This window comes from Lotus japonicus, chromosome 4 (genome assembly GCF_012489685.1).
Source record: "Lotus japonicus ecotype B-129 chromosome 4, LjGifu_v1.2".
Lineage (NCBI taxonomy): Eukaryota > Viridiplantae > Streptophyta > Magnoliopsida > Fabales > Fabaceae > Lotus > Lotus japonicus.
The window spans coordinates 41,349,813-41,368,307 of NC_080044.1; the positions used below are offsets into that span (position 1 = coordinate 41,349,813).

Below are 18,495 nucleotides of genomic sequence, written 5' to 3' on the forward strand. Positions count from 1 at the left end.
GGTTTAAGCGTAAAACGATCGTGCTATAACTTTTATCGACTTCAATACGAACCTCAGACTTTTCCTGAACTTTCTCCTTCATACATTTATTTCATTTACTAAACTCTTGTTCAGGTTTCCCTTCGTCATGCATCAAACCTACTGGTGAATAAGAATTTATTCACTTGGTATAAACTGAAAAACTTGGGCCTTACAACTACAATCTTTCCCACTTTTCCACTTATCAGCGGATATTTTACCGCCAGGTGTGCCGTCGAAATTACTGCACAGAAGTGATTGAGTGTGTTCCTTCCAATGATGACGTTGTAGGATGTCACAACCTGCAATACAAGATACCTTACACGGAGTAGCTTGGCGTTATCGTCGATACCAAAGACTGTGTCCAGATCTACATATCCGCGTACCCAGACTTGCTCGCCCGAGAAGCCTACCAACGTTCCTGTATAGGGCATCAGATCTTTGTCCGTCAATCCTAATTGATCAAAAGCATCCCCATAGATGATGTCAGCGGAGCTCCCTTGGTCCAAAAGAACCCGCCGCACGTTAAAACTGTTGATCCTTATCATCACAACCACATGATCGTCTTTGTGTGTCCTGATCCCTTCGAAATCTGCCGACGATATCACAATATCTGGATGCTGGAAACTGAATGGAGTCTCGTACTGTTGCACTGATGTCACTGCTCTCACGTGACTTCGCTTCGCCAACGCTGTATCTCCGCCCCGAAGCCACCCGCGATTGTGTTTATTGTCCCAATTGGCGGCTCAAGGTCTTTATTAAAGGTTTCCTCCGCCCCTTATTCCTTGTTGCCAGTGTTTCCTTCTTGTCAGCGGTTGGCATGCGTCGGCGGTCGTCCCGCCTGCGGTCATCCTGCTGACGGCCCCCTTTGTACCGGTTCACTTGCTGCCGCTCTCCATTCCACCGATAGCCACGGTCGTTCATCTGTGATCGTCCCGCTCGAATGAGCCTCTTAATCTCGTTCTTCAGGGTAAAGCAATCTCCCGTGTCGTGGCCTGCCGAGCGGTGGTACTCGCACCACTTTGTTTTATCCAACACCACTCGGGGCGGGTCAGCCTCTTTCTCTCCCTCCTCAACCGCGTGAGTTGCCTTGACCTCTCGCCTGCGAGGGTCAGCTTGATGCCACGGTCTGCGGCGCTCAAAATTTTCTCTCTTAGGGTACAATGGCTCCTTCGCAGCTTTTTCCCCTGTCCTCACCTTCTTGTCTCGCTTTCTGCTGCCCTCTCCCCTCTCCTTATTCCGCTTTTCCTCCGGCGAAGCGTCCCCTGGTTCGCCGTCCTTCTCCTTTTCCGCGCGCCTTCGCTTGAAAGCATCATCTTCCTCGTCCAGGATATAGGTGTTTGCTCGCGTCCGGATCTCCGCCATGGACTGAGCCGGCTTGCGGCTCAACTTGCTGTTCAGCTTCCACGGCTGCAACCCGTTCTTGAAGGCACGCGCACAGGCGTGCGGCTCTGACTCCTCAATTTTGACTGATGCTACGCTGAATCATTTTACATACTGCTTCAAAGTCTCGCCCTCAGATTGGCGGACGTTGTAGAGATCCACAATTGTCACCTGCTTAGTTTTACCTGCGGAAAACTGGACGAGAAATTTTGATGAGAAGTCACGAAAATTAGTGATGGATCATCGGGGTAGCGTGGTAAACCACGCCATGGTTGTGCCTTTGAACGTAGCTGGGAACATCCTGCACTTCACAGCGTCGGAAGCGGCACTGATCACCATTTTTGTGTTGAAATATAGCAGGTGATCTTTGGGATCAGCTTTCCCGCTGTATGTCTCAAGGACAATATTCTTCATGTTATTTGGTATGGCAACCTCCCTTACTGCCGCTGAGAACGGTTCGAATTCAGCCACGACTTCCGCCTCGCGTTCCCCTTCATCCTGCTGCTCGGAACGATAATACTCTAGCTGTTCTTGCAAGTTATCGTTTCGCTGTCGTATATCATCAACACTACGGATCAAACGCCTCCAGTCTTGACCAGAAATCGGTGCCTGAGGTGCCGCATTCTCCTCTCCCGAAGCTCCGAGTGAGTGCGCTGGTGTTCTCTGCTGCTCCGGTGAAGTCGGCAGAGAAGGTAACAGAGGCGTTGGAGAAGGAGGTGGAGGTGGTGGAGGTGGAGGAGGAGGAGTTAACTGACCGGTTTCTTCACGGCGAACTTGCTCGTGTCGCGGCTCGCCTCTCACGCGACGTGGAGGCGAACCGCGTCGCCGCTCCTGATCTTCGTCGCGTCGTCGACGACGTGTTTCCATCGATCCTGATTGGTGAACCGAAGAACTTCAAGCGAAAAACTGAAAACTGGAGAAATTCACACAGAGAATCGAACTTCTCCAAATTCAATTGCAATCCACGTAGTCCGGGAATCAAAATCTATTGTTCCCCACAGACGGCGCCAAATGTTCCATCATGAACATAGAGGTGAGGTATAGTACCTAAGGTGCAAGGAACGTGATGTGAGATTCCTAGAGAGAATGAGAGCGTAACTGCTTAGAGATAGAAAATAACTGAATTCCCAGCTTGTTATTTCTCAAAATTTGGCCGTGGGTTCCAAATCCACGAAATTTTCAACCCATCCTAGGGTTTCTAGAGTCTTTCAACCTTCCTTGATTCGGTCTTCAAAATTTGGTTTATTTCCTAATTAAACCCTCTTAAAAATATCATTTAAATCCTTAATCTTTTTAAATATTCAAATCTGAATTCAAAAGGTTTTAAATCAGATATAAAGAGATCCCCAAATGTTTTAAAATTTTAAATATTGATCCTCATTCAAGTCAATTAAGAGAGAAAATTTCCAAAAATACTTTGCCAAGTCAAGAAAGGAAATTAGTTGCACAAATCTCATTTTTTCGTTCTCCCCAAACAATTGGCCACCCACCACCTTTTCATGGTCTGATTTTCTTCCAAAAATTTTAAAAATATTAATTTAAATAAAAACCGAAAAATAATTAATGCATTAATTACACAATTTCCATCCTAAATGCTTCAAAACTCCAAATTTTGAATTTAAAAACCCCATCAATGATTTTGGCTCCAAAATTTCGTGCATCACCTCCATGAGACCTCAAAAAAAGTTTTCATAATTAATTATTTAATAAACCATAGGTTAAAAATAATTAAATACATTTTATTTAAATAAAACCCTCAAAAATAAAGAAAGGAATATTCCCTCCTAGAATATCCTTAGAATCATACCCAGCACCTCCCCATAAGGTGTGGCCCATGAAACCGTACTCACCGACTCGATTCGCCAATTAATCGCCTCTATCGGGCCGATTTTGACCTAAAAGGCGTTGTCGCAGAACCCTAGCAATATTACAGTCAAAACGACCGTAATGATGAGTACATCGTCATCTAGATATTGTTAAGGTATAATCGTGTCCCTAATAAAATAGTTGTCATTTCTAAAGGCATAGTATCACATATAACACAAATAATTCCCAGAATATTATTACTAAAATATTATGCTCTAAAACAGGGTCTTCAAGTCGTCGGAGAAAGTCGTGGTTCGCAGGGGTTGACGGAGAAACTGTTGTCAGAGATACAAAAGGGATTGTCTTTCTTCATCCTTTCGCGGCCCAAAACTCTATAGCGTTGTCCGTTTCCCAAAAAAGTCGACGATTTGTCCATAAAGTCTGATAGTAGGTTGGCAGAGCTTGCCGACAAAAGTTGTCCAAAACTGAAATTGATTGAGGGCTATTGTTCCCCTCGCAGCAAGGATCATCGTGGTATACTCCGTTTTTTCATTGGTCACCGGAGTTGATCGGAAAACGCCTCTGAAGGCAGCGGCGGTCGACGGTGATGAAACGTCGATTCGGAACATGGGTTTTATTGTGGATGTCGCAAGGGTTCCAACGATACTAACCTTGGTGTGAACGGAGGCCCGAGGACACTGAAAATGAAGAGAAAAGTTGTCGACGTCGGTGATGTCGGCGTTTTGCTCTGTTTCACGTCGTGGTGGTTGTGGTGGTGCACGCGTGTTGTCCAGCCAAGTAGGAAGAAGAAGTAATGGTGATGGTGGTTGTTGTTGATGGCTGCCATGGTTGGTTTGCTTGTGGAGGAAGAAGAACGGAGCATGGTGCTGCATGGGTGGTGACCTCGTCGAGAGGAAGAGCGGCGGTGGCTTTGCTTAAAGGAAGAAGGGGAACAATGATGATCATGGGGGTTTCATGGTGGTGAGCTAAAGGTCAGCGATCATGGAATTCTTTGGTGGTGGTAGCTGGTGAAGGAGAGGAAGAAGGACGTGATATTGGTGAGAAGGAAGGGAAGAGGAGAACGTGGTGGTGGCTGCTACGTGAATGGGAGGAAGAAAAGTAAAAGAAGAGAAGGAGAAGGTTGGTGCTACGGCAGAAGAAAGTGAGAGAGGTGGGAGTAAATTAGAAGTAGAAAGAAAAGAAAAGAAAAGAAGGAGAATGGGAGAGTAAAATGGAAGAATAAGGAAATGGTTGGGCGGTGAAAGTGTATGGCTCGTGGCTCTCCACCCATTGAAGGCCACGTGTCACAAATTGAATGGAGGGGAAGAATAGATATTTTAAAAATTGATACAAATTGGTTTAGACACGAAAGAATTTAGCTCATAGAGTTTAAAGATAATTAGAATTGGTAACCTTAGTTTTTACATCGAGTTAAGTAGATCATTGGAACAACTACCCCTAGTTTATCAAGGAGTACTAGAGTAGGACTAACCTTCAATCAATAGGATCATTACAATAACTAACTTAGTACACTTCAATTGAGAGTATAATTGATCTAGTATTCACATTACATTGTCATTAAATTAACTAATGTTAATTAAGTGGATCATTATAATAACAAACTTGGTAATTCAATTGAGAGTATTTTATATCTGGCCTTCAAGTTACTTTGTCAATCAAATAACTAATGTTAGGTTAAGTGGATCATTGGAACAACTAACCCTAGTATAGGAGTGGCTAGAGCATGACTAACTAACATTTAGTTAACAGGGTCATTAGAATAATTAACCCTACTTTAATCGAGACTAAATTATATTTAGCCTTCAGGTTAGCTTGTCATTGTAATAACTAATGTTAGGTTAACAAGTCATTGAAATAGATAATCATAGTTTAACCGTTGTTAACCTAATGACTATCATTTTAGTCATACCACTGCTACCGCCACCACCATGTCCCTCCACCAATGCTAGTACAACCGACATCTGTCGATAACTAACGCTCGTTTAATCGGACTATATAATAATTAACCCTAGTTTAATCGGGATTATAGAATGACCAACATTAAGTTAAGTAGGTCATTATAATAGATAACCCAGTTTATACAAGACAATAGAATAACTAATGTTAGGTTAAGATGTTCATTAAGTTAACTAACCATAATTTAACTCACACTATACGGTAATTAATATTTGTTTTAAATGGTCATCATAATAGATAACCTTCGTTTGACGGGACTATTAAACACCTAACATTCGATTAATAGGGTCATATGAATAACTAAACTAGTTAAATGTCCAAGGGTCCATGTTCTTTAGTGTACTAGTCATCATAGCTTGAAGTGTGTCGTAATTGTCCAAGGTCCAAATGAAAGAGTTCAATCATCACCAAGTTCATGGTAAAAGTTCCATAGAAGGGTGGGATTACTCTCTATTCATTTTTTATGTGAATTGTTGTCTCAAAAGTAAGTTTTTATGTTGAACAATTCTTAATATAACCTCATAAACGAATTCAGCAGGTAAAACTACCCGAAAAACAAATTCTGAAAAAATATGGAAAATTACCATATTTGCCTCGCCGAAGAAGACGAAGGTGTGGTGGCGGCCACGGTATAGTTCCTACCGGAGATGAATGGACCACCCACGGTAATGTGGGATTCTTCCAAAGGAACAAAGGTGGTGGAATCGTCGCAAGCTGAGGCCAGACCACGAGGAAAAACATGTTTTCAAACTGTGATTTTCGCCAGAAAACTGATGTTCACGGTGGTTGTCATGAACAAGATGAACAAGTTGAAGATTTAGCGCATATTCTGTCCAATACACCCCAGAAATTCATGACAATTTCCACATTCACTGCTTAGAGTTCTGGGACTGTAGCTGATTTATTGAAGTAGCCATCTGTCCTATCTGGTTGGTCAGATTCTGAATGGAGGATGTGGTGTCTTGTTGGAACTGCATGTTTTGGGCTGTCATCTGCTTCAACATATCCTCCAATGAAGATTCTTTAGATTGCGATGCAGCAGGGTTGTTAGCCTGTTGTTGCATTGGAGGAGGAACATATGGTCTAGCATTATTTTGAAATGGGGCTTGGGCAGGTTGTGACTGATCAGACCATCTAAGATTTGGATGATTTCTCCAGCCAGGATTATATCTGTTAGATGACAGATCATAATTTTGCTGAGGTCGATAATTGAAAATGTTGGCAGCATATGCTTCAGGATTCTCATCTGTAGGTTCCTGCAGAGAAGGACAAACATCAGTATTATGGTCTTTAGTGCAAATGCCACAAACCTTTGCCTGTTGTAAAGGTTTATTCTGGTTCATGGCCAATTGAGTAACCAAGCTGGCAATGGTTTCCATCCTCTTCTCAAGCTTGTCCATCCTTGGATCTGTCCCAATCTCATTAACAGTTTTAACAGCATCATTACTCCTTGTTTGAAACTGCTGAGAATTAGCAGCCATCTTCTCAAACAACTGCCTGGCTTCAGTAGGAGTCATGTCATTCAATGCACCTCCACAAGCAGCATCAATGAGATGTCTCTCCATGTTGAGCAAACCCTCATAGAAATACTGAACTAGGAGCTGCTCGGAAATCTGGTGATGGGGGCAGCTCACACATAGTGTCTTGAATCTTTCCCAGTATTCCTGTAGAGTCTCTCCATGTAAAAAACTTAAGATCATGTGGGAAAGAACTTAAGATTATAACTTAAACATGAAAAGTCTTACATGAAAACCAAAGCATAAGAAGAGAGATTAGCCAAGCATGGTTAAGCATGGCAAGAGCCATGCTTGGCTAAGAACCTGAATTACAAGCTTGGAAGCCTTCTCTCACTCTTCTAGATGATCCTCTACCTCTTAATTTTACAAAGTATGAAAAGATATCAAAGATTCCAAAATAAAATGACTAAAATCCTATTTATAGGAAAAATGGGCGGGTCTGGGCGCTCCAACGCTGCCCTGGGGCGCTCAAGCGCCAGACACAAAGTTGGCTTCTGGAGTGCTGGCGCTGTGAGCGCCAGGCATGGGCGCTTGAACGCCAGACACACGTTTCTGGTGACTTTTTAGCTTTTGTAACCCCCCCTTTGAATGATTCCATCAATCCTTCAAGCAATTGGCCTTCCCTCTTCATGAGTTACCTACTGAAGCACTTAAAGACAAGGACAAGTAATAATATCAAGAAATTCAAAGGGTTTTTAATCACCTTATTCCTCACAAATTAATGGAAAAACTAATGCAACTCCTAAACTCTATAAAAATGCAAGAATGACCCTTATAAAACTATGTAATTACTTAAATGAAGCAAAAACACGAATAAAAGTAAAAATGCATGAGAATGCATGAAACACTACATGAGACACAAGAAAAAGACTCAAAACTAGCAAGGAAATGACCCTAAAAACACTACTAAATCCGGGTCATCACATCCCTACTAAGTTCATGTTTCGAATTCGAGAGAGTTGTTCTAACAACGAAACTGAATAAGAGGCCTTAATCTCTGGCCTCGAAATCTTATTGGCATTAGGAGCGAAAAACGTCGTTATAAAAGGTGATTCTGAGTTGGTAATAAAACAACTCACCAAGGAATACAAATGCGCTAGTGAAAACTTGGCAAGGTATTACGTAAAGGCTACAAGTTTATTAGCCAATTTCGACCAAGCAGGAATCGGCCACATACCTAGGATAAGCAATCAAGAAGCCAATGAGCTGGCACAAATTGCTTCTAGGTATATGGTAGACAAAAATAGGTTGAGGGAATTGGTCAAGATTAAAGAAAAACTAAATCCACTAGACCTCGATGTTATGGTTATCGACAATCTAACAACTAATGATTGGAGAAAGCCAATTGTCGATTATTTGCAAAACCCTGTGGGAACCACGGACAGAAAAATCAAGTATACTGAGCTACATCATCAGGGGCAATGAGTTGCTCAAAAAGAATGTCGATGGAACTTTGCTAAAATGCTTGAGTGAGGATGACGCTTTCATAGCAGTTTCAGCAGCGCATGATGGCTTATGTGGAGCTCATCAAGCTGGAGCCAAAATGAAATGGATCTTATTTCGACAAGGGGTGTACTGGCCAACCATTATGAAGGACTACATCGAATACGCGAAGGGTTGCCAGGATTGCCAAAAACACGCAGGAATCTAGCATGTACCAGCCAGTGAGTTGCATTCCATCATCAAACCATGGCCGTTCATAGGTTGGGCTTTGGACTTAATTGGCGAAATTAACCCATCTTCATCAAGATAACACAAATACATAATTGTGGCAATAGATTATTTTACTAAGTGGGTGGAGGCCATTCCATTACAAAATGTCACTCAAGATATAGTGATCGACTTTATACAAAATCACATTGTATATCGTTTTGGTTTGCCTGAGTCACTCCCAACAGATCAAGCACGGTGTTTGTGGGTCGAAAAGTAGCAGCTTTCGCAGAATCTTGGGGCATCAAACTCCTAACTTCGACCCCCTACTATGCCCAAGCAAATGGTCAGGTGGAAGCTGCCAACAAAACCTTGATCGGTTGGATCAAGAAGCATGTGGGTCGAAAACCTAAAAACTGGCATGAAACCTTAGGTTAGATTTTATGGGCTTACCGAAATCCACCAAGGGAGGCCACAGGGACAACACCTTTTCGACTAGCATATGGTCAGGAAGCAGTGTTACCAGCGGAGGTTTACTTGCAATCTTGTAGGATTCAAAGACAAGAAGAAATTCCTAGTGAGGACTACTGGAATATGATGCTCGATGAATTGGTAAATCTCGACGAAGATAGATTGTTGGCTTTAGACATTCTAACCAGGCAAAAGAATCGCATCACGACGCGAAGGCATACAACAAAGAGGTTAGAAATCGATCCTTTATCGTTGGTGATTATGTTTGGAAAGTTATCTTGCCTGTAGATAAAAAGATAGAGCTTATGGCAAGTGGGCCCCAAATTGGGAAGATCCATTTAAGGTCGAGAAGACACTTTCTAACAATGTTTATTCGATTTAAGAGTTAAATGGTCAACGTCGATGTGTGACAATAAATGGTAAATACTTGAAAGCGTATAAGCCAATGTTGCACGAAGTTAGGATCAAATAAAAATAATAAAACAAGTATTGCCAAATAAAAGTGTTTTATTTATTAATAGGACATTACAAGCATGGCAAAAAAAAAATCTAAAAAGGAGGGTTAACCCTATAGGCATTATACCTAGCCCTCAAAGGTTCTATGTGTCCTACTACTACTTCCATCTGGCCCTCTAGTCGAGCCTTCTCCTGTCGAGCAGTTAGCTCGTCGAGAGCAACTGCGGAAATCTCGACGGCCAGTCTTTTGAGCCCTTCACGATCTTGCTGGCTCAGAGAAGCTTGGAGCCGATCAAACTTCTCCATTATCTCGTCGATTTGGTGTTCTTGAAAGAACGCCATCACAGATAGCTGACTGTACTCATCGTACAGAGGCTTTGCCTCGGTAAGTAACTCCAAAAACTCCTGGAGTGGAGCTCTGACGCGAGCGATGATCTACCTGTGAAGCAGCTGCTGAATAACCCAGATGTTCTTCAATCCTAGAGAAAGAAGAGTACATGGCCTGGAAGAGATCCCTTTGAAAGGCCAATGTGCGAATACGACGGAGGATAATGCGGCTATCCATGGCTAAAAGATCAAAATATAGAAGAGAAGTTACTGATGATGAAGAAGAGTGAAAACGACATCATTTATAGTAGGGCGTAACAAACAGTTACATTAATGAATGGTAATCAGTTGCCAATCGTCACCCAATCACCACCAGCCACGTAGGCCACCACCGCAAGCGGAGGAAGTCGTTCAGTCATCAACCAAAGCGTGGTAAAAGAATGCCATTAAATTAGCCTTTTCCCGAGGAGTCAGGTAACGACTTAGAAGAAAGAAAGCTAAAAGCACTGGACGGTGCCGGTTCAAATAAGGTTGGAATTAAAGCAGTGTAAAAGGTGTAACGCCCCGATTTCTCGAGGGTCACTTTAGTAACCTTTTTCCAAAAACGTGTGTAAATTTTCGTTGAAATTAAACTTTTCAATAACATTGCTTACCAATAAAAAGTAGTAACATGAGAAATAGGCTAAATAATTCATTTTATTAATAAAAGCTTTGGAAGCGTACACTGATTCTTTCAAATTACAACATAATGATTAAACTAGTGTTCGACCGCCCCCGAGCCAACACCACAAGAAGGTCTCTAGGTTAGGTTCAAACCCTATAAACAAACAAAGCCCACCCCCAAGTACAGACTCAATTATCACCCTCAATACCCGACTCATAGGTCGCATGACCTCCAAGGCCTCCTCCGGCGCTCGCATCATATCGTCCCGCATCCTCTGCTCTCGCCAATCCCATAGCTGAACCATAAGTCGCGCAGTCGATGTCTCGAGCCTTGTCGTCGTCCACATCAAGCAGAGATAGGGTCGCATCTCGACTGATCATACGCATGCTTGTTGTCTAGGCGTTAAGCGCCCCAAACAACAAACAGCAAACAAGCAAACAAGCAAGGGTCAACTTCTAACACGCACACATCATAAGTAGGGTATACTACCCTATCAACCACGAGTTCTTCACTATGTTACCATTCATAAATATGGGAACTATATTAAGTTCTAAGGTTCACAAGTATAGGGAACTATCTCATAATTCTAAGTTTCACAAGTATAGAGAACTATCTCATAGTTTATTGTTAGTCAATGCTCATGCACATGCATGCAGACGCTTTGGATATCCATAAGCCAATCCCTCATGGAAAGGCAGGACGAACACGACTCCACGATCGGGGTTGGACCTCTCCAACACACTGCCGTTTCACGTTCGTCCTTTGTTCAGGTCCATCCCCTGAACGTCACCACTGACTAGACCAGTCCAGGTCACTAGCCGTGGCCAACCAAGCCTAGTCCAGGTCACATGGCCCACAAATGCATGCCATGCAAGACAGTCATCATCACTAGGCCCTAAGCCCATCACGTTCATCTCTTATGAACAACATATCATCGCATAATAACTTGCATGCATAGCAATAAATATAGCTAACACCCTAGGCATATAGGCATGTTCATAATAACACTAGCTAGCATTTATTGCATCATCATATAGCATGTATAGCACATACATCATCAATAGTCCTAGCATCATGCTTGCTAACAATCACAATCACAAACAATTTATCTAGGCCGAGGCCGAAGTGCCCTTACTTTAGTCACAGCAGAACACATCCTACGACTTTGGATTTGGCGGGGTCACGCTCACTCCGAACTTCCTAGTCATGTGGACACAGTAACGGTACGAATTAGTAGTCGTTTAGCGATAATATATCCCTTCCCCGTCGTTTCAAAATACTATCTTAAAAACCTCGAAAAATCAAAACTTTCTCTTTCATAAGATCAAAACCTCGTTTCTAAAATAATTGTTTGAAGATCATAAGAACGTTATAAGAACATCATGAATTTCTTAAGAAAAACCCCCAAAAACATAAACATTCCTAAGCAACCCGATCAAGATCATTCTCTTCTGGTTTTTGGCAGATCAGCTTAAGCTGCAACCACAGAGCATATTGAGAATGGCCTTGCTCAAGGCTTAGAAACTAAAGCAATAAAAAAAAATAATAAAAGAAGGCAAGAGAGGGAGAAAGCTCACGGCTAGGGAGAGAGGAGAGCAAGTGAGCTTGTTGTGAAAAATGAGGAGGAGGAGCTCTCTATTTATAGTGAGAGGTGAGAGCAAAGCATTAATTGCTTTTCTTCCTCCCCAAGTGAGGCCCATAGCCGCACCTCCTTCAGCCCATTCTAGGGTTTCTAGAACTTTCCAAACTCCCCACATTTAGCCCTCAAATTTAGATTTATTTCCTAGATTAAACCCCAAAAAAATTAGCATTTAAATCCCTAATTATTTAAAGTAATAAAATCTGAGTCCCAAGAGTTTTAAATTATATTTGGAGAGATCCTTGAAAGTTTTAAAAATTTAGAAATCAATCGCCCATCAAATAGAAAATCAAAGAATCAAATCCCTAATTTCTCTCCATCATAAAACCTAGCTAGAAAAGGAAATTTTTGCAAAAGTCTTCTTTTTCCTTCCTCAACAAGTCTTGGCCGACCACACACTCTCCATGCTCAGATTTTCACCAAAAAAATTTTAAAATAATAATTTAAATAAAAACCTCAAAATAATTAATGCATTAAATGCACCATTTCCCCCCTAAATGCATCAAAACTTCAATTTTAAAATAAAAAATCCTCATCAATAATTTTTGGCTCCAAAAATTCGTGCACCAGCTCCATGATGCCTCAAAAATATTTTCAGAATTAATTTTGATATTAAACCATAGGTTAAAATTATTTAAATGCATTTTATTTAAATAAAACCCCATTTTATTTAAATAAAACCTTCAAAAATAAAACCAAGGAATATTCTCTCCTAGAATATTCTTAAAATCATGCCCAGCACCTCCCCATAAGGTGCGGCCCACGAAATCGTCCTCGTCGACTCGATTTGCCAACTCATCGCTGCTGTCGGGTCGATTTTGACCTAAAAGTCGTTGTCGCCGAACCCTAGCAATATTATAGTCAAAATGCTCGTATCGTCGCGCTCATCAACGTCTAGAGGTTTCTAGGACTTAATATTGCTTCTAACAATTAATCACCTTTTTAAAAGGCATAATATCACATATAGCACAAGCAATTCACAGAATATTATTTAATATTATTATTAAAATAGTATGCCCTAGAACCGGGTCTTACAATACCACCCTCCTTAAAATAGTTTCGTCCTCGAAACTACTATAGAAAGAAACACCACGCCTCTAATGCGCACTCTGATACTTTCCACGAATTTTCAGTCGTCTCAACGCATAGGTTATCGTCCTTCGTCTCATCTTTCTGGTCTTCACGTGACATCTCAAGTTGTCCGGTTCCACATCATTCCCACAAAGGGAATCTGTCTCTCCTTAACGTTCCTTTCATAGTCCAACACCAACTATCATTCTGATCACCATTTTCCAATATTAAGTTGATCAGGCTCAATATCCAGAAGATGGCAATTAGAAAAATAACTGGTAAGGATGTTCGAGTTACTCACATTACACTATCTATAACCTAGACACTCGTCGTAGAACCTTATGAAACTCTCCCGTAAGAACACGACCCAGACTGCCTCATTGCAGTCACACGAAAACAACAAAATTTTTAAGTCAAACAAGTGTTATGCTCATGCCGGTACACGCTGGTCGGCGTCCCGTCCAGGTGTTCCAAATGCAACATCAACAGCTCAGACACGGGAAAAAAAACTTTCCGGACACCGAGCTCAAAGGTTCCATCCACCAATTCACTCGTTCAGTGGTTCCATCCACCACCTAGTCCATTCGACGGTTCCATCCACCATCTGGTTTATCCGATCTATGGTTCCACCCACCATATATGATCGTTGGTTCCATCCACCAATCCCGTCTTTCCTCATGGTTCCATCCACCATCTCGGTCTGACCAATGGTTCCATCAACCATTCCTGCTCAACTGATGGTTCCATCCATCATCTCATTGATCTGACGATTCCATCCACCATCCCGATCGATGCACCCCGATCATTGGCTTCATCCGCCATCCTTTCTTAGCTGATGGTTCCATCCACCATCTTCGCTAAGTGAGGATAATCGACAGTGAAACACAATCACATAGAACACCACAAAAACATAGGGAAGATAGTGACTTGGTCACCCTTTGACTCAAGAATGAGTCTCCAACACAATAAATCACATACATCATAGTTAAGCAAACTTCTAGCGAAGACTTGGGTTGCAAGGAAATCTCTTATTGAATATCATCAAGAGGTTACATCTTGTTTTAGAAGTTAAAACGAAAGGTAGCGACCGCTACAACATAGATAAGTGGAATACAATTCCAAAAAAAAAGACAAAGCCTCAAGTTCAAAACAAAGCGGTGACAAGGTCACTAACAGAACTAGCCTATTCCCGAGCTAGCTCCCTGGTGTTCTCAACTTCCCCAGCGTTCAGGGTGTACACTCGTCCTGTTGTTACCGGACGCCTTCCTCCTGCGGCATTCAAGGTTGCTCCCGCTTCAACCTTTGGTGCCTTGCAATCCCTTGCCACGTGTCCTTGCTTATTGCAGTTAAAGCACACTCTAGGGTCTTCCTTGCAGACATTAGCATAGTGACCCACTTTTCCACACTTGAAGCAAGTCACGTCCTTCCCTTGGGCTTGGTTACCTTGACCTTCATGGGTTGTCTCATTGGGTGTGTTCTGACCCATAACTCGATTGTTGCATAGCTGGTAGTCATAAGGCTTCTTCTGAGGTTGTTTCCCTTTACCATGCCCCTCATAATCTTGATGGCTTGGCCTGATTGGTCTTCCTTGCCTACTTCCTCGGCGGTTCTTCATAGCCTCAACTTCTCGGGCCTTCTCGACTAGCACTTGGAATTGCCGAATACCCAGGGGCCTCACAGCTTCCTCAATGTCAAACCGAAGCCCCAACATAAAGCGGTTGCACAGATAGGGTTCGTCCACTTGCAGCTGGAAGAATCGGAAATGCTTTGATAACGCCTCCATCTTGGCTTCATATTCTCCGACAGACATGCTCCATTGGTGGAGCTTCAGAAATTGTGTTTCCTTATCTTCTCTTGCGGTCTCTAGGAAATACTTGTCGAGGAATGCCCTCTTGAAAGAAGTCCAGGTAATCTCCACATTGCTTGCTTCCAAAATCTGCCTGGCGCTCCTCCACCAGTACTCGGCGTCACCCAGCAGCATGTACGTAGCTAGCACCACCTTAGTGTCATCAGGGGTCTGCAGCACTCCAAAGATTTTCTCAAGTTCCTGGATCCAAAGGTCAGCCTTTTCCGGATCCGACTCACCACTGAACCTCGGCGGGTCCTGGCGTTTGAAGTCATTCAACCCCCTAGTCTGAGCCTGAGCTAGCTCCTGAGCTTGTTGCTGAGTCCTCCGAGTATGCTCTTCAGCCTCTCGCTGAGCTTGAGCAGCATTGTTGGCGGCACTTGCAGCAGCTTGTTGTGCCACCAACTGGGCCAGCTGAGCCATGGCTTGAGCCAATTGTTCGTTAGATGGGTCTTGTCGTGGAGGCATCTTTCAACCTGCACAAGTTTACCATCAAAATTCAAACTTCACTTCAAACAAGAGTCTTAGAGTCTAAGGACTCCAAGGGTTGAGCATCACAGCAATGACGCTCCAGACAATCTCACAAGTCAATCAACCATCTTAGCAAACAAGTTCTACCCAACTCTCTTGGACTCAACTCCTAGGGACCACTAACCCAAAGCTCTGGTTTTCTCAACCAAAGCTCTGATACCACAATGTAATGCCCCGATTTCTCGAGGGTCACTTTAGTAACCTTTTTCCAAAAACGTGTGTAAATTTTCGTTGAAATAAAACTTTTCAATAACATTGCTTACCAATAAAAAATAGTAACATGAGAAATAGGCTGAATAATTCATTTTATTAATAAAAGCTTTGGAAGCGTACAATGATTCTTTCAAATTACAACATAATGATTAAACTAGTGTTCGACCGCCCCCGAGCCAACACCACAAGAAGGTCTCTAGGTTCGGTTCGAACCCTATAAACAAACTCAGCCCACCCCCAAGTACAAACTCAATTATCACCCTCAATACCCGACTCATAGGTCGCATGACCTCCAAGGCCTCCTCCGGCGCTCGCATCATATCGTCTCGCATCCTCTGCTCTCGCCAATCCCATAGCTGAACCATAAGTCGCGCAGTCGATGTCTCGAGCCTTGCCGTCGTCCACATTAAGCAGAGATAGGGTCGCATCTCGACTGATCACACGCATGCTTGTTGTCTAGGCGTTAAGCGCCCCAAACAACAAACAGCAAACAAGCAAACAAGCAAGGGTCAACTTCTAACACGCACAAAAGTAGGGTATACTACCCTATCAACCACGAGTTCTTCACTATGCTACCATTCACAAATATGGGAACTATATTAAGTTCAAAGGTTCACAAGTATAGGGAACTATCTCAATTCTAAGTTTCACAAGTATAGGGAACTATCTCATAGTTTATTGTTAGTCAATGCTCGTGCACATGCATGCAGACGCTTTGGATATCCATAAGCCAATCCCTCATGGAAAGGCAGGACGAACACGACTCCACGATCGGGGTTGGACCTCTCCAACGCACTGCCGTTTCACGTTCGTCCTTTGTTCAGGTCCATCCCCTAAACGTCACCACTGACTAGCCCATTCCAGGTCACCAGCCGTGGCCAACCAAGCCCAGTCCAGGTCACATGGCCCACAAATGCATGACATGCAAGTCAGTCATCATCACTAGGCCCTAAGCCCATCACGTTCATCTCTTATGAACAACATATCATCGCATAATAACTTGCATGCATAGCAATAAATATAGCTAACACCCTAGGCATATAGGCATGTTCATAATTACACTAGCTAGCATTTATTGCATCATCATATAGCATGTCTAGCACATACATCATCAATAGTCCTAGCATCATGCTTGCTAACAATCACAATCACAAACAATTTATCTAGGCCGAGGCCGAAGTGCCCTTACCTTAGTCACAGCAGAACACGTCCTACGACTTTGGATTTGGCGGGGTCACGCTCGCTCCGAACTTCCTAGTCATGTGGACAGAGTAACCGTACGAATTAGTAGTCGTTTAGCGATAATATATCCCTTCCCCGTCGTTTCAAAAATACTATCTTAAAAACCTCAAAAAATCAAAACTTTCTCTTTCATAAGATCAAAACCTCGTTTCTAAAATAATTGTTTGAAGATCATAAGAACGTTATAAGAACATCATGAATTTCTTAAGAAAATCCCCAAAAACATAAACATTCCTGAGCAACCCGATCAAGATCACTCTCTTCTGGTTTTTGGCAGATCAGCTTAAGCTGCAACCACAGAGCATATTGAGAATGGCCTTGCTCAAGGCTTAGAAACTAAAGCAATAAAAAAAAATAATAAAAGAAGGCAAGAGAGGGAGAGAGCTCACGGCCAGGGAGAGAGGAGAGCAAGTGAGCTTGTTGTGAAAAATGAGGAGGAGGAGCTCTCTATTTATAGTGAGAGGTGAGAGCAAAGCATTAATTGCTTTTCTTCCTCCCCAAGTGAGGCCCATAGCCGCACCTCCTTCAGCCCATTCTAGGGTTTCTAGAACTTTCCAAACTCCCCACATTTAGCCCTCAAATTTAGGTTTATTTCCTAGATTAAACCCCAAAAAAATTAGCATTTAAATCCCTAATTATTTAAAGTAATAAAATCTGAGTCCCAAGAGTTTTAAATCAGATTTGGAGAGATCCTTGAAAGTTTTAAAAATTTAGAAATCAATCCCCCATAAAATAAAAAATCAAAGAATCAAATCCCTAATTTCTCTCCATCATAAAACCTAGCTAGAAAAGGAAATTTTTGCAAAAGTCTTCTTTTTCCTTCCTCAACAAGTCTTGGCCGACCACACATTCTCCATGCTCAGATTTTCACCAAAAAATTTTAAAATAATAATTTAAATAAAAACCTCAAAATAATTAATGCATTAAATGCACCATTTCCCTCCTAAATGCATCAAAACTTCAATTTTAAAATCAAAAATCATCATCAATAATTTTTGGCTCCAAAAATTCGTGCACCAGCTCCATGATGCCTCAAAAATATTTTCAGAATTAATTTTGATATTAAACCATAGGTTAAAATTATTTAAATGCATTTTATTTAAATAAAACCCCATTTTATTTAAATAAAACCTTCAAAAATAAAACCAAGGAATATTCTCTCCTAGAATATTCTTAAAATCATGCCCAGCACCTCCCCATAAGGTGCGGCCCACGAAATCGTCCTCGTCGACTCGATTTGCCAACTCATCGCTGCTGTCGGGTCGATTTTGACCTAAATGTCGCTGTCGCCGAACCCTAGCAATATTATAGTCAAAATGCTCATATCGTCGCCCTCATCAACGTCTAGAGGTTTCTAGGACTTAATATTGCTTCTAACAATTAATCACCTTTTTAAAAGGCATAATATCACATATAACACAAGCAATTCACATAATATTATTTAATATTATTATTAAAATAGTATGCCCTAGAACCGGGTCTTACAAAAGGCGCAATAGGAATTATTTGGCAACATACATTAATTCGACAATAAAGACATAAATTGATATCACTTGACAACACATGTCGAACTCCATGCAAATTCAAATACGAAGCCATAGTCGAAAAAGCATTTAAAGTCAACATTACAGAAATCGGCAACAAAGGCCATTCAGAGTCATAGTCATAAGAAGCCGAGAAAACA

At 42.0% G+C, this 18,495-nt stretch overlaps 2 protein-coding genes across 2 annotated transcripts; both read right to left on the reverse strand.

Moving 5' to 3' along the window:
- Window positions 1–744: 744 nt before the first annotated feature.
- LOC130712753 (uncharacterized) lies at window positions 745–1,383 on the reverse strand. Its single transcript, XM_057562571.1, has one exon. The coding sequence runs from the start codon at window positions 1,381–1,383 to the stop codon at window positions 745–747; it is 639 nt and encodes a 212-aa protein (XP_057418554.1).
- Window positions 1,384–14,162: 12,779 nt separating this feature from the next.
- Window positions 14,163–15,293, reverse strand: LOC130712754 (uncharacterized). The gene has a single exon (XM_057562572.1). It carries the CDS (start codon window positions 15,291–15,293, stop codon window positions 14,163–14,165), a length of 1,131 nt encoding a protein of 376 aa, XP_057418555.1.
- Between the last annotated feature and the right edge of the window lie 3,202 nt (window positions 15,294–18,495).